This window comes from Sturnus vulgaris, chromosome 1 (genome assembly GCF_052056855.1).
Source record: "Sturnus vulgaris isolate bStuVul1 chromosome 1, bStuVul1.hap1, whole genome shotgun sequence".
Lineage (NCBI taxonomy): Eukaryota > Metazoa > Chordata > Aves > Passeriformes > Sturnidae > Sturnus > Sturnus vulgaris.
The window spans coordinates 46,947,238-46,959,918 of record NC_142243.1 but is presented as its reverse complement, the minus strand read 5'-3'; the positions used below and the strand labels follow the sequence as shown (position 1 = coordinate 46,959,918).

At 34.8% G+C, this 12,681-nt stretch overlaps 1 protein-coding gene across 9 annotated transcripts in view; it reads right to left on the bottom strand.

The window, feature by feature from the left end:
• Positions 1-12,681, bottom strand: part of BBS9 (Bardet-Biedl syndrome 9) — a 312,895-nt gene that overhangs the window by 263,180 nt on the left and 37,034 nt on the right. For 8 of the 9 annotated variants that reach the window (XR_015804090.1, XM_088165881.1, XM_088165909.1 and 5 more), the window contains exons 7-9: positions 9,277-9,361; positions 7,375-7,558; positions 6,063-6,192 (exon numbers count right to left, since the gene is read on the bottom strand). Coding sequence is in view for 8 of the 9 variants with exons in the window: in XM_088165881.1 (XP_088022007.1) it covers positions 6,063-6,192; positions 7,375-7,558; positions 9,277-9,361 (399 nt within the window). In the remaining variant the exon portion in view is untranslated. The remainder of the gene's footprint in view (positions 1-6,062; positions 6,193-7,374; positions 7,559-9,276; positions 9,362-12,681) is intronic. The other variant, XM_088165913.1, reaches the window with a different exon arrangement.

The window sequence follows — 12,681 nt, the reverse complement described above, 5'->3', positions numbered from 1 at the left end:
CAGGCACTGATCATTTTAGTGAATGATTTCTAGCACAGTTGGAGTAAAATGATAACTCAGTATACATCAAAAAACTATTGCTTTAGTAAATTAGAAGTCACTGTCTTTGAAACTATTAAAATATTGTAAAATACTCTTTTGAAATGCACCTGTGCAACTGTAACACAAGTGGGAATATCCTGAGAGACATGAAAGTGCAGTAGTCGTGGCTATCAGCACCATATGGGACAATGCAATATTCAAGCACTTATTAACATGATTACACAGAAAATTAAATTTCAGTACCTTCATTAGTCAGTCTCTGCTTATTTATTAATTATGCAAGAGGACAGACTCATACAAGAACAACATTATAAATTTTATTTGCAATGATTCACTTTATTTTGTCTTATAAGTAGTAAGAAAATTGGACACTACTATAGCAACTTAAATCAATATTTTTTTTCAGTGATTCAGTAAGCTGCAGCATTTCCTGCATCTCAGACTACACAATGCAACCTTAAAGTAGTAAATTTTAGTCTCTAATTCAGCAAAATCAATTACAGAACTGCATATGTCTAAAGATTAACACAAACAACCTATGGGTAGCTGGTTTTAAGAGACAGCTGATTAATATATTACTATCTGGCAGAGTCATAATGGGCTCAATAGTCCATGTACCAATATTGGGAGTTCAGGCATGACTGTCAAGACTGCAGTGATCATACTTGGAGAAGCAGTACTAGCAATCCGCAGACAGAAATCACTTCTTGATTGCAAACTGAGCAAAACGGCATCAGTGGTGATTCTATGGAACTCTATGATATATTATGGGATCACTGTTCAGAATAAACCTAGGCAGACTTGAAGTTCATGAAGAGCTGAAGTGTGGATAAAGCTTGCTAAGTAACCCTGCTTGTCATCTTGAACATATAAAGTCTACTTTATTTCATGACTTTTCAACAGTTACTTTTGTATAAAAAGTAATTACTTTTTTCCCCATCTCAAATAATGAAAATCTATTTGCTAGCTTAATTCAAGCTAAAAGGTTGAGTGCTAGAAATTTAATATTTTAAGAAACTCAGAAATTCTAATTCTTTGGAGGTGATAAATTACTTCTGCATAAAAAAACCTTTCCAGACTTCTTTATATTTCCTCTTCAGAAAACACACTGTTCCACTACCAAGTAAAATTATATTTATCTGTCAAATAAATGAAAGTGAAAGCAAATATTCTAGCTACTTTCATCAACTTGTCCATACCTGCCAACCCCAGGTTATAAAAGCGACTTCACATTTTACAAGGCACATGCATCATTATGTGGTTTATTCTTTTCAAGAATCTTTCTTCCACGAACAACAGTCCTGCTCACAGATATAGAGGTACATAAAAATGATCACAAAACTAAATTGGTTACTGTATTCTAATTCCCAGATGTAGCTCCTAAAAACAAGAGGCCCTACATATGCAAAGCATCCAATTACCTAGAGGCAAGTATTACAGAATCACAGAATATGCTGAGTTGGAAGGGACCCACAAGGATCACTGAGTCGAACTCCTGGCTCTGCACAGGACAACACTGTGCACAACTGTCTTTATGTAAAGCCATGAGTTTTGAAGTAGTGGGTCACAAATATGGGAAATTAAATCACAATTTGCCACATTCAGAACAGGTCACTTACCCCAGACACAAACTCACAAATCTCTGCTTCACTACAATGGTTCTAAATTTTTTCTTTTGGGTATTACTAACCAAATTCCAATGTAGCTGAAGGGGAAAATATCCTTCATTCAAACACTACATTTGCTGATAAAGTGGTGCCTAAAGTACTAAGAGATCCCAGTAGAAAAGAGACGGAAGAAATATCTTTCCCACAACACATCCTCCAAACTCTGAGGTTGGCTTCCTGTTAGAACTGTGCCTGGTGATAAATTCCACATGAAATCAACATTTTTTTGCCATATGGATGCCACCAGACTTAATTTCTTTGTGTATAGTCAAAAGCACAAATAACCAAAATTAAAGACATCATGAAACACCAATTTGAAGAAATTAGGTATTTGAGCAAGTCTGCTGTCTGTTTCATTTTAAAATTAAAAAGTCAGGCTACCTGTTAGCATTCACAAGCCTATCAGATATAACTTGAAGACTGTATACAAACAAAATCAAGAAATAAAGTGGAGAGTAGTGAACTTTTAAAATGTTCAGAAGAAGAAAAAAGTCCCCGGTTTAAGGGTTTCATGCTTTCCCATGGCAAAACATAGGTTCGTAACTTGGTAGTAATCAAAACAGAAACCCCTTTCCTGAGACTACATCCCAACTCGATACATGTGTATATATAATACTCTATCTATGTGTTTGAATCCACACTGGCATTTCAGATGTTTGTGACAGAAATATTCCAGAGGCTGGCAACACAAGCTATTTTACTTCAGACTGAATGCACCTTAACATAATGTTCTAGTTTCAGGCCAACCAGGATGGAATAAGTAATACTCAGTGCAAACAATCAGCCATTAAAATATGTATTCTTAGAAACAGCTCTGCCAAGTGCCAAATAAATAGAAAAATAGTTGTCTAGGTATTATAAACTACTCCAAGGCCCTTTGAAGGCCAAGTACATGGAGACAGAATAATTCAGATACAGAAAACAAATATGACTTGTGATGGGCTCATAAAAAGTGAGAAGAGAAAGAAAGAGACAGAGAGAGAGAGAAATCTTAACATATCTCAGGAAGCATCAATCAGTTACTAATTCATAGCATTTATAACTTGTAAGTGTAAGAGATACTGCTCATGAAACTTCCTTTGCAAAGGAGATGTGGCGGTACAAAGAAGGTATTAAAAAAGAGGTCTCTCATGAAACAGAAAAACGGAAACTCAAGGGCAGGAAAAAAGGGAATGGACTTTAAAGTCAATTGTATGAAGATACAGAATGGATTTTAAAGTCAATTGTATGAAGATACATAGTTATGATGGATACCAAGCAAGTACTGCTGCTTACAACTACTATTTCAACACTGAAATTTTGAGCAGAATAGGAATTTTTGTCATGCTTTTGTGTCACTTTCCTAGATTTCGTCTGTTTCAACTGCAGCATATGGACAGTTTCTCTACAAACCACTTTGAAAGGTTTGGAAGGGGCTGTTTCTGGATTTGGTGCAGGGATGTTTCAGGGTTTTTAATTAACTCAGCCAGAACACCTAAACCACTTTCTTCAAGAGTTTCAGCTTTAGTGAGAATGTGTTTGCAAAGCCATAACTTGAAGGATAACAACCCAGGGCATGCAAAAATATAACTGTTCAAGTAGGCTTATCCATAGGAAGATAAATTTGTCCTGAGACAGAGACCTAAGCAGTTCAAGTTAATTGAAATCATCAGTGTAAGTGACTGCTGAAGCAATCCAGGCAGTGTGAAGTATGTAGGAGTCCTCTTGACATTAAAAATATGTCAGAAACAGTAACTAATATACATTAACAGAACCAGAATATAAACTTCCAACAAAATAAAGGACCAACTTCTATAATAATTACTAGAACTGAACTTCCAATTCAGTGACTAGTTATAGAGATATTCAGGAAAAATCCAGAATAAGATAAACACTCAAAACTTTGTCTGCAGTTCAAGTTTCTGATCACAAGATTTTATAGCAAATTTTGAACATCCTGACAGAGTGATTTCAGGTTTTAACAGAAGGCAAAAAAGTGTAATTTAACAGCTTAAAAATGCATAACTTTTAGACTGTAGAAACACTTAAAACTGTTCTAAGTAAGCACTTCTCCTTGATTCTATTTTTTCTTCCATGTTTCTGCAAATGTGATGGAAATCAAGCAAGTTTGTACTGCAATTTAATCTCAAATATTGTACTATATTATTATCTTTTTCTACATACTGGTATTGCAATAGAGAAATACTGCATTACACATGATTTTAAGAGGAAAAGTCAATTCAAAAGTAATAAGGAAGGACATACACTGGAATCACAAGCTGCTTTTCTAAGGCAACCACTATTCCTGCCCCAAGGGATTTACATAAAATAGCTTCTAATAGTGTTTTTCTTATCCAGCAAGCTAGATCACACATCAGAAGCAACAGACATTACACCAAGGAGAAAATACAAATGAAGGTGAATGAATTGTAGAGACAACAGTTTCAAAATGCTCCATTTACTTTGTAAGTATTATTGCAATAAAAGGGAAGAAAGCAATTACTTGACATACATCATAATAAAGGCAATTCAATCTTTCAGCAGTGTAGGATTAACAACTTTATGCTTATTAAAGTCCTTAATATTATTTATGTTACAGTAGTGCTGTGCTCAGATGCCCCAACTGAGGTCTCTCTTCAGTACAAGAAAATCATTATCACATTAAATCACAAATAATTCCCTTTCAAAATATTAAACAAACCACACCGAAACAAACACATATGCCCTGTTTAAGCCAAATTACTATCTCTACAAGCTTTACTACAGTTTTGCTGTTTAGCTCTTTTTTTTTTTTTTTTTTTTTAATGCCAGAAGGAAGTACAAGCATACTGCATTTTTTCCAATAGAAAGGTAAAAGCATAGCTCAGAAACACACAGCCCTGGACCTCTCCCTGCTTTTCAGGCCGTTGGGTGTAGGTACACAGATGTTCCTTCATTTACCAGTACCTGTACAAAGAGATGTGCATAACTAGATTGCTATCTCTACCTCTACCCCAAGTCAAGCCCTGGCATTTGTAGGTCTGTGGGAATTCTGAATCTAGCTAGCAAATTTACCTGGGACAGATTTTAGGCTCTCAGATTTCTCCCTAATATCAAACTGCTGAGTGTTGAAGTTTACAGGGAACAGGTTTTAGATGCATTATTGAAACAGATGGTTCAATAATATAATGGGTTTCCAAACAAGTAATTGTATATACAAATGTTAGTACAATCTGCTATTGTAAACATTAATGGTTTTTTTCAAATTTTTGTAATACAAATATTTTTCAATACTTCAAAACCTGTACTGTCATATCCTGCATAATTAACTTCTGGGTTATAATTAAGTGGCCCATTGAGACTGTTCATTGTATTTCACTTGTTAAGACCTATCAGATGAAAACCTGCCCAAATCTCTCCAGGGTCTAAAAAAAAAAAAAAAATATTAATAATGGGGTTTTTTTAAATGTAGGTACCTATTAGTAACAAACAAAATACAAGCATCCCTCAGGTTACTCTGCACAACTCAGTAAAGCTAGTCAGTCAGATGTTCTATTTTCATTTGTTTGGAGGTAAAATGCTTGACTTATGATCAAATGTTTAGCAATCCAGTGTATCTTGGCCCAGCAGCCACCAGCCTGCTGAGGATCAGAAGATTTACGTGACAAGGACACTCCTACTGCACCCCTTATGGTCACAGGCACTGGGCAACTAGCACCCAGCCCAGCTCTTGGGGGGCACATAGTACAGGCATAAACTGGATTGTATAAAAACACTAGCTGAACTTTTCTGTGGTTTGCTTATTTCAGTGACAGTCGCAGCACAAGTTATAAACATGTCCTACATTCTCTTCACCCAATCCCCCACCCAGCCAGCTTTTCTCTGATCTATCCTATGCTTCTTTTACAAAAAGTTTTGGTCTGTTGCAGTGCAGCCCTCAGCAATTTAAACAGTTCCTTAATTTCCATAATTTAACATTGGATTTTAATAATCCTTTCCAACAAATCATCTCTGGAATGCATATACTCTTGAATGCTTAATGAAGAACAGAATTTCAGTGATATTCCCTGCCTTCTTTTCTCAGGGAAGGACCTTGCCAGACTGCACAAACACAATTTTCATTCTTTTCAAAAAGAAGCTACTGGACCGGAGCTATGAGATTCCAGGTTCAAACTTCACTCAAAAAACCCAGAAAATCTAAAGCATAATAGAGCAATTCTAGCATTGTTCTACTACACTCATTAATGAAATGAACATGTTACAAAACAAAGGAATAAAACTTTTAAAAGTTACCTTATTTGTTACATACCTCAGAACTGTTTGTTAGTATATAAAAGCAAATCACATAACCAGAGAATAATCTAAGTAAAAAGTAAACTTAAACAAGTTACTTACTGAAAATTCGCTATTTTTACTGATATAGGAATGCAGGGAAGCTGAGTGGCCCATTTCAATGTAGCATCTTGATAAATATTCAATATTTTACTGTGGTTTGCAATTAAAGTGTTTATTGTTCCTTCTCGCACTGTTCAAAGATAAAAAAACAATTTTTGGATGAAGGATTTTTCAAAAGACAGTACTTTTCTTTGAGGCTTATATAGTTATGTTTTCTTTTATTTATAAGCCATTAGGTGTTATTAATTAATTTATTATAAAGTATCAAAAGTTAGGAAAATTACATTGACACTAACCAAGGATATATGTGATTAATTATGGATACCAATTTCAATTTTACATTACACAATACATGCCACAACTTTATAAGATTATGGCCAGCCATACTTGGTAATTTAAAGCATGACAAAGACACATAATAGCCATGTTGACATGCCAGGAAAGATATGACAAAATGCACATTGATTAAGTATCTGCTACTTATACTATTCACTAACTTATGAATACCAATTAAATGTGTATGCATTTGTAGGGTTTATTTATAATATAATTAAATCAGAAAGTATAAAATGTCAAGATTGCAAAGATCAGATTTCTAAAGATTAAAACGGCATTTTAAGTTCAAAAGGAGACATACTGTCAAAAACTTGCTAGTTTTTGAAACATTAAAAAAAATAGGTATTAAGAGTCCATAATTCTAACCAAGTATCTAACCAACTTGTTTCCATGAATATAATAACAATACACTTGGATATTTTTAAGAATCAGTAAATATCACTAGTTTATTCTTCCAAAGACTGGCATTCTTCTGTGTTTGTTGCTTTGATAGCCTGGGAACCAGACAAGTACCTCAATTTTATGATAAGAAAATTTTTCAATTCTAAAAATTATGACACTTAACAAAAAGTAACATTTGAAAATAAACCTGACTTGTTCAAAAAGAGAGCTCCAAATTCTATGATTCCACAGATCACAGACTCAGAGAATCATAGAATGGCTTGGGTTAGAAGGGACCTTAAAGATCATCTAGTCCCAACCTCCACTAACACAGGCAGGTACACCTCCCATTAGACCAGGTCACTCAAGGCCTTATCCAACCTGGCTTTCAACACTGCCAGTGTTGGGGCAACCTGTTCCATTGTCACACCAGCCTCACAGTAAAGAATTTCTTCCTAATATCTAACCTAAATGCCATGGGCAGGGACACCTTCCACTAGACCAGGTTACACAATGCCCCATCCAACTCGCTTATTCATAAAAATATGTTTATTCAGTGGTAACCAAGCTAAAATTAAATCTTCCTTTTACAAACCTGAACAGTAAGGAATGAAGCAACTCGGACTGTAATCAAGCTTTTTCATGAATCTTATTTGCCCATTATCCTTCAGGCAAAAGAAGTTTCTCTCACCAAGCACAAAAATGGAAGAAGCTCCCTGATTAAATGAGACAACGCATATATCCAGCGCTTGCTCTCCGATGTTTAAAATCCAATCCACCTTAAAAAGAAAAAACATGCTCCAGAAATCAAATGACAACTGCATATTAAAGACAAGACTTAGAGAAGGCTCAGAACTAATCAAATTACATATCATTAACATAGAAAGAAAAGCAAAATCAAGGTCTTTTTCTAGATAAGAATTATCCTCTTATTCTGAGGGTAGTCAGTAACTTTCCTTAATGTGACTCAAGCAGTAAAAACATCTTTTTTAAATAGTCATGAATTGTTGGCTAGGCAGTTCAGTTTAGTACATTTAAAATTTAAAATACACATCCTATCCAAAATGGACATGCTTTATACTTTAACTAATGAATCGAAGAATAGATATTTAGAATCATTTTCATCTGCCTCTGTACATGTCCTTGATTATTAAGGACAAGGATAGAGAGCAAAAGGTGACAACCTATTCTACCAATATATGTAAATGGAAAACTAGAAAACATTTTAGGCATGTAAACCAATATTTATGTTTGCAGTCACTCCTGTACACCCTTTAATCTGGAGAATGCTCTTGTGTGTCACAATTTGTTTACTTCTCCAATGACATACATTGATATAATAAACAACTACTTAGAAATCCTGCCTCACCTGCCTTTAAACAATACTACTGCATATTGACACATTTCATTGGTTTGTTTCTTCAGCTCCTCTGAGAAATTACAACTAAACAGACATGCAAAATATGCTTTTGACTTCTGCCAAGCTGGTTAAACAGAAATTTAGAATTTTGAAGTAAAAATATATCAAAGTTCAGCTGTCGGCACTTCCTATACGAACAGCATCAATTATTTTGCTTAAAGAGCATAAAATGTGTCAGCAAACATCCTGACATATCTGATATATGAAACTGGAAGTGCCATTTTAAAAGTTAAAGGGAAAAACCCAGCTTATTACGTTTGTTTCCATGCATGCTTCACGTTTTAATTTTTAAAAAACTTTTTCATTTGCAGTATGTCTGATAAAGCCTCCAGGTTTTTTATTTATAGATTGTCTTCTCCTACTTCTATATGTAGGATTCAGCTTATGTGTACTTGGAAAATTCTACAATTAGCCAGTGGAAGGAAGATGCTCTCCCAATATTTCACTGTTGTACCTGAAATATAATGAATTTAGTATTTTATATATGCATATATTTAGCAGACAAGCAACTCTACTGCAGGACCACAAAGAATTAAGTTCTCTTCCTTTTAAGAGGATGCAGCTCAAATATTAAACAAATTAGTGACAAGGACCTCCAGAAGGCTATTGAATCCACGAGGTTTTGATAAAAAGAGTTCAGGACACTATTTATGGAAACATTTCACTGTGAATTTTTCTCTAAGTACAAAGGATGCTCTAAGGAGAATGGGATTAATTTTCTACAATACAAAGTCACAATCAGACTTAATTTAAAAACATGAGCAATAATTCAGGTGTACCTATTTATCTATTTTACTGCAGTGTAAGTTCTGTATTACAAAGATTACCCTGGAAACAGTTATTTCTACTGCAGTTGTTTTTCTTTTCTCATTAGAACAATAGCAAGTTTTAAAGCCCAGCCTTAAACAACTGAGGCCCAAAGAAACCTTAATAGAAATCTACTGGAGTCTTTCCATTGCCTTTAGCAGCAATTGGATCAGGTCCTTGGTCAGCAGACAACGTTTCCATTCATTACTTAGCATCACTTCAATATGCGTACAGTGTTCATACAGGGTATGTAAAACAAATGGGTTTTACCATAAGTCTCTTTCCAGAACTGAGTTTTTGCTGTTCTGTGTCTTGTCTTTCATCAGCATCTGTCGCAAGTGCCAGCACTTGGTATCTGTTACAGGCAGTTTAAAAATACTTTTTTTTTAAATTATATCTTTGTAGTTAACACCTCTACATTAAGTAAAAAATAAACTATAATTATCATGAGAATACATACACAGTAAAACCACAGTCTAAAAGAATGGTTAGAAAGCCTACTGCAACACGTCTACCATCAGCAAAGATGTTGAGACTACTATCAGTGTAGGATAGCAGCTAAGGGCAAAGGTAGAAATTAAAACAATGATTTCTATTCAGATTTTACGTGGAGTTAAAATAAATTCAACAGTCTAAATATTAGTAGACAAAAGTACAGACCACAAAGATAGAAGAAATATATTAGCAAATTGTGAAAGCGGAATTCTAATAAAAAATTACAATTTTTTGCTCTTATCAAATTTTTTAAAAACTTTCTAAACCACTCAGAATTACAATCTGCTCTATTTAATAGTGAAACTTGTAAGCATCTCTGTGGATGCTGGTGAGAGTCAGGGAGAAATAGCAGTCTGATTTTCCCAAGCTGCTCAAAGGAAAACAGAAGGGAAAGAATTAATAAGTTTAGCACCTGGTGCTGTTGACAGGATGTGTGTGTGAGAAACGTGATGTTTTGGTTAAAGCATGTTTACAAGACATGTTGCCTTCCTTGGACCAATGAGCTTGTTCTATTCTTCAGTTCTACGAAACAGTCTCTAAAAATGTGTCTACTTCTGTAATAAATCGCTTCTTCTGCTCCTGGGGAAGGAGTCCATGTTGCTGTGTCAATTTGCCTCTCCCTAACCTACTAGTGACACACGCCATTAAGTAAACTAAGTGGCTCCAATCTAAGAGACCACAATAACCTGTAATCAGTAGGTGGCACATTTAGCAAAAGCTGGAAGGTTTGTGGAGGTTCTATTATTTTAACTGCCAACAAATGATACTAAGAAAAACTGGCAATTAAGACATTTGAACAAAGTATGTCAACTGTCATAAAAGCTCTGCACATCCATCTGTCCTCTTTACACCTATAAAATCCTCAGTGTTCAAACTGTGCCCTAATTGATTCTTCTGTAGCAGTTTCCTGAATTTGTGCTGGTATCATAACTCACTGATCTACTCCATTTTCCTGTGTATGCACATAGAGAATCCGTGGAATATTGAAGGTTTCTACATAAGTGAAATAAACAAAAGAATAAGACCCAACAAACTTATCCAAAAAGACAGCATTTAATTCTTGAAGTCATGGAGTGCCATCAGCTCCAAAGCTTAAACCAACACAATTCTGAATATCGCAATTCAATCTAAAATAGCAGTACATATTTTTCTTCATTGTCAAAGTTGGAGATTTAAAATTATGACAACAATATTCCTCACCTTTCATGCATGTATTGTGGTGCAGCAAAAGGACAAGGCATAATGGCCATATATTCAAACATAAGAAGTTCCACCTCAACATGATGAAAAACTTCTTTACGTTGAGGGAGGCAGAGCAGTGCAACAGGCTGACTGGGGAGTCATGGAGTCTCCCTCCCTGGAGACAGTCACAGCCTATCTGGATATTCCTGTCACCTGCTTGAGGTGACCCTGTCTTGGCAGGGGGCTTGCACTAGATGATCTCCAGAGGTCCCTTCCAACCCTAACTATCCAGTAATCACTCTGCTTGCTACTGAAGGATTTTAGTTTCTAAAACTGTTTTACTTACAAAAGTAAACTATGTACTTGGAGTAAGAAATCTAATTGTAGAAGGTGAATGCTATGACCTAGTTAATAATACTGAGAGCACTGTTTTTAGTACAACTAGGGTGTCTTTAACTGTCCTCTGTATGAATGAATTTACTTCCCTTTTTCAGCTTAACACAATCGTAAGAGAAGTTGCAGATTCACAGAATCACTGAATAAGTTGAATTGGAAGGGAACCAAAAGGATCCTGACCTAATGAAATTTTGTCTTCACCATATTTTAAAACTATAAACTTTCTCTTCTCTATTTTAAAACTATTTAAAACTATATCCCTACAGTAAGGATGGCACACTTTTGAATTAGTAATAGACTGATCAATAATTGTTGTGACATTTTCTGAAAAGGTCAAGAATCTGAACATAATTTAAACATATAAGTTGTTAATTTTAAAGGAGATAATGTTTCTTTATTCCTTGACAACATTAATAGATTATATTATAATTTTATTCTAATATTATATTAGAATTTTAATTCTAAATTTTTAGAAAAATTATGAATTTTCTATTAAATTACTTATACTTCCAACACATTTATCTTGTTAAGTTTTAAGAAAACAATATATGATATCTATAATCTGATTAATTAATCTTGAGCAGCAAAATAAAAAGAATATTGCTTGAGAACTACAGGCGACAGAACAGGGTAGTGTGACAAAGCATCGTGTTCAACTAGCATTCCCTGGATTAGATTCCCAGGGCATTATTTATAAAAAGGAGCATTCTTATTTTCTTTAATATGTATTTTATGTAATATGTATTACGTAATGTGTATTTTATTTAATATATATTTTTTAATATGTATTTTTACCTCTGAAAAAAATCCTTAATGTACTTGCCCATTCCTTCAGCCTCATGAGATTCCTCTGAATGCCAGAGGAATTTATATTAGCCACTTCCAAAAATTTGACATTGTCCTTGAATTTCAGGACATGCATTCTGTCCTTCTATCCAGGATGAAGATGTTAAAGAAATACTGGCTCCAGTATCACCATCACTCATCTTTGGCTGCTGGTTAGAACTGTGAACAACTACTGCTCTGTAAGCCTGACAGCTCTGCCACTTTTTCATCCATTTTAGGGGGTGAGGATTTTTGTCATCATAGGTAGTAGCTCTGTCTCAAACACCACCCCATCCCAATTTACTGCTAGGGAGAAAGATTCAATAACCCTGTAAGAACAAGGGTCTGCAACAGAGAACCATCTTGTCTGAGGAAGACATCACAGTAGACATCCACCACAATGTCCCACTGCTCAAGCATCCACCTGATTCTAAACAGATGGATACTTGAAAAACTTCCAACATAGTGGTTGCTTCAGAGAGCCCCATGGATTCAAGCTGCTCCTTCAAAGTAAACACAAATGCTCCCTTGTCTGTCGTTCAAAATCTTTCACATTCTCATTCTCTATTAGATTTGTGTCTGGTAAGCCTAAGGATACATAGTCCTTGTGCTTGGAGGAAGTGGAAATGTCTTGTGCAGTCTTTACTTCCCATATTATTCTATTTTTCTAAATGTGGAACACATAAACTTAAAATGGTCACAAACTAAAATAGCTTGCAACAGTTTCATCTATGTTCCAATGATGAAAGCACACATTAGACTAAACTGAAGCAAGAA